This window comes from Geospiza fortis, unplaced genomic scaffold (genome assembly GCF_000277835.1).
Source record: "Geospiza fortis unplaced genomic scaffold, GeoFor_1.0 scaffold200, whole genome shotgun sequence".
NCBI classification, from domain to species: Eukaryota; Metazoa; Chordata; class Aves; order Passeriformes; family Thraupidae; genus Geospiza; species Geospiza fortis.
The window spans coordinates 2453359-2453765 of record NW_005054353.1 but is presented as its reverse complement, the minus strand read 5'-3'; the positions used below and the strand labels follow the sequence as shown (position 1 = coordinate 2453765).

Here is a 407-nt window from a genome sequence, read left to right as displayed (position 1 = left end):
CATCTGGCAATAGTAATTGGCTCACATGTGAATAAGCTGTGCCCTTGCACCAGAGCTACAAGTAAACTGCAGGTCACAGAGAACACAAGTGCTCCCATTTTGTCAGGATCTCCAACTTCAGCACATCGCTCTGTTCAGCAGTTAGACAGACAGGCGTTGCACAAGGATAAAAACACGCATCTTCCTCTGCTAGCTCCGGCGCAAGGCAGCAAGGCACACGATCGGACTCCTCAGAGCTGCTTTACCTATTGTCCCATTTTAGCTGAGCGCGACTTTGCTAAATCCCTTCTTCTTCGAGCCTGTACGTGCAAAGACGGGACAGAGCAGTGAACAGCAGAAACAACCCGACCGCGACCACCCGTCCGAAGGCCGAGCTCGGCCTCCCGGCCGGCCTGCAGGCGAGAGGG

The 407-nt window shown here is 54.3% G+C and overlaps 1 protein-coding gene across 1 annotated transcript in view; it reads right to left on the bottom strand.

The window, feature by feature from the left end:
• FZD6 (frizzled class receptor 6) overlaps positions 1–98 on the bottom strand; it is a 27656-nt gene extending 27558 nt beyond the window's left edge. The window contains 2 exon segments of the mRNA XM_005423466.2: positions 1–2; positions 5–98. The exon segment at positions 1–2 is cut by the window's left edge and continues 45 nt beyond it. Coding sequence (XP_005423523.2) covers positions 1–2; positions 5–98 — 96 coding nt within the window.
• Positions 99–407: the final 309 nt, after the last annotated feature.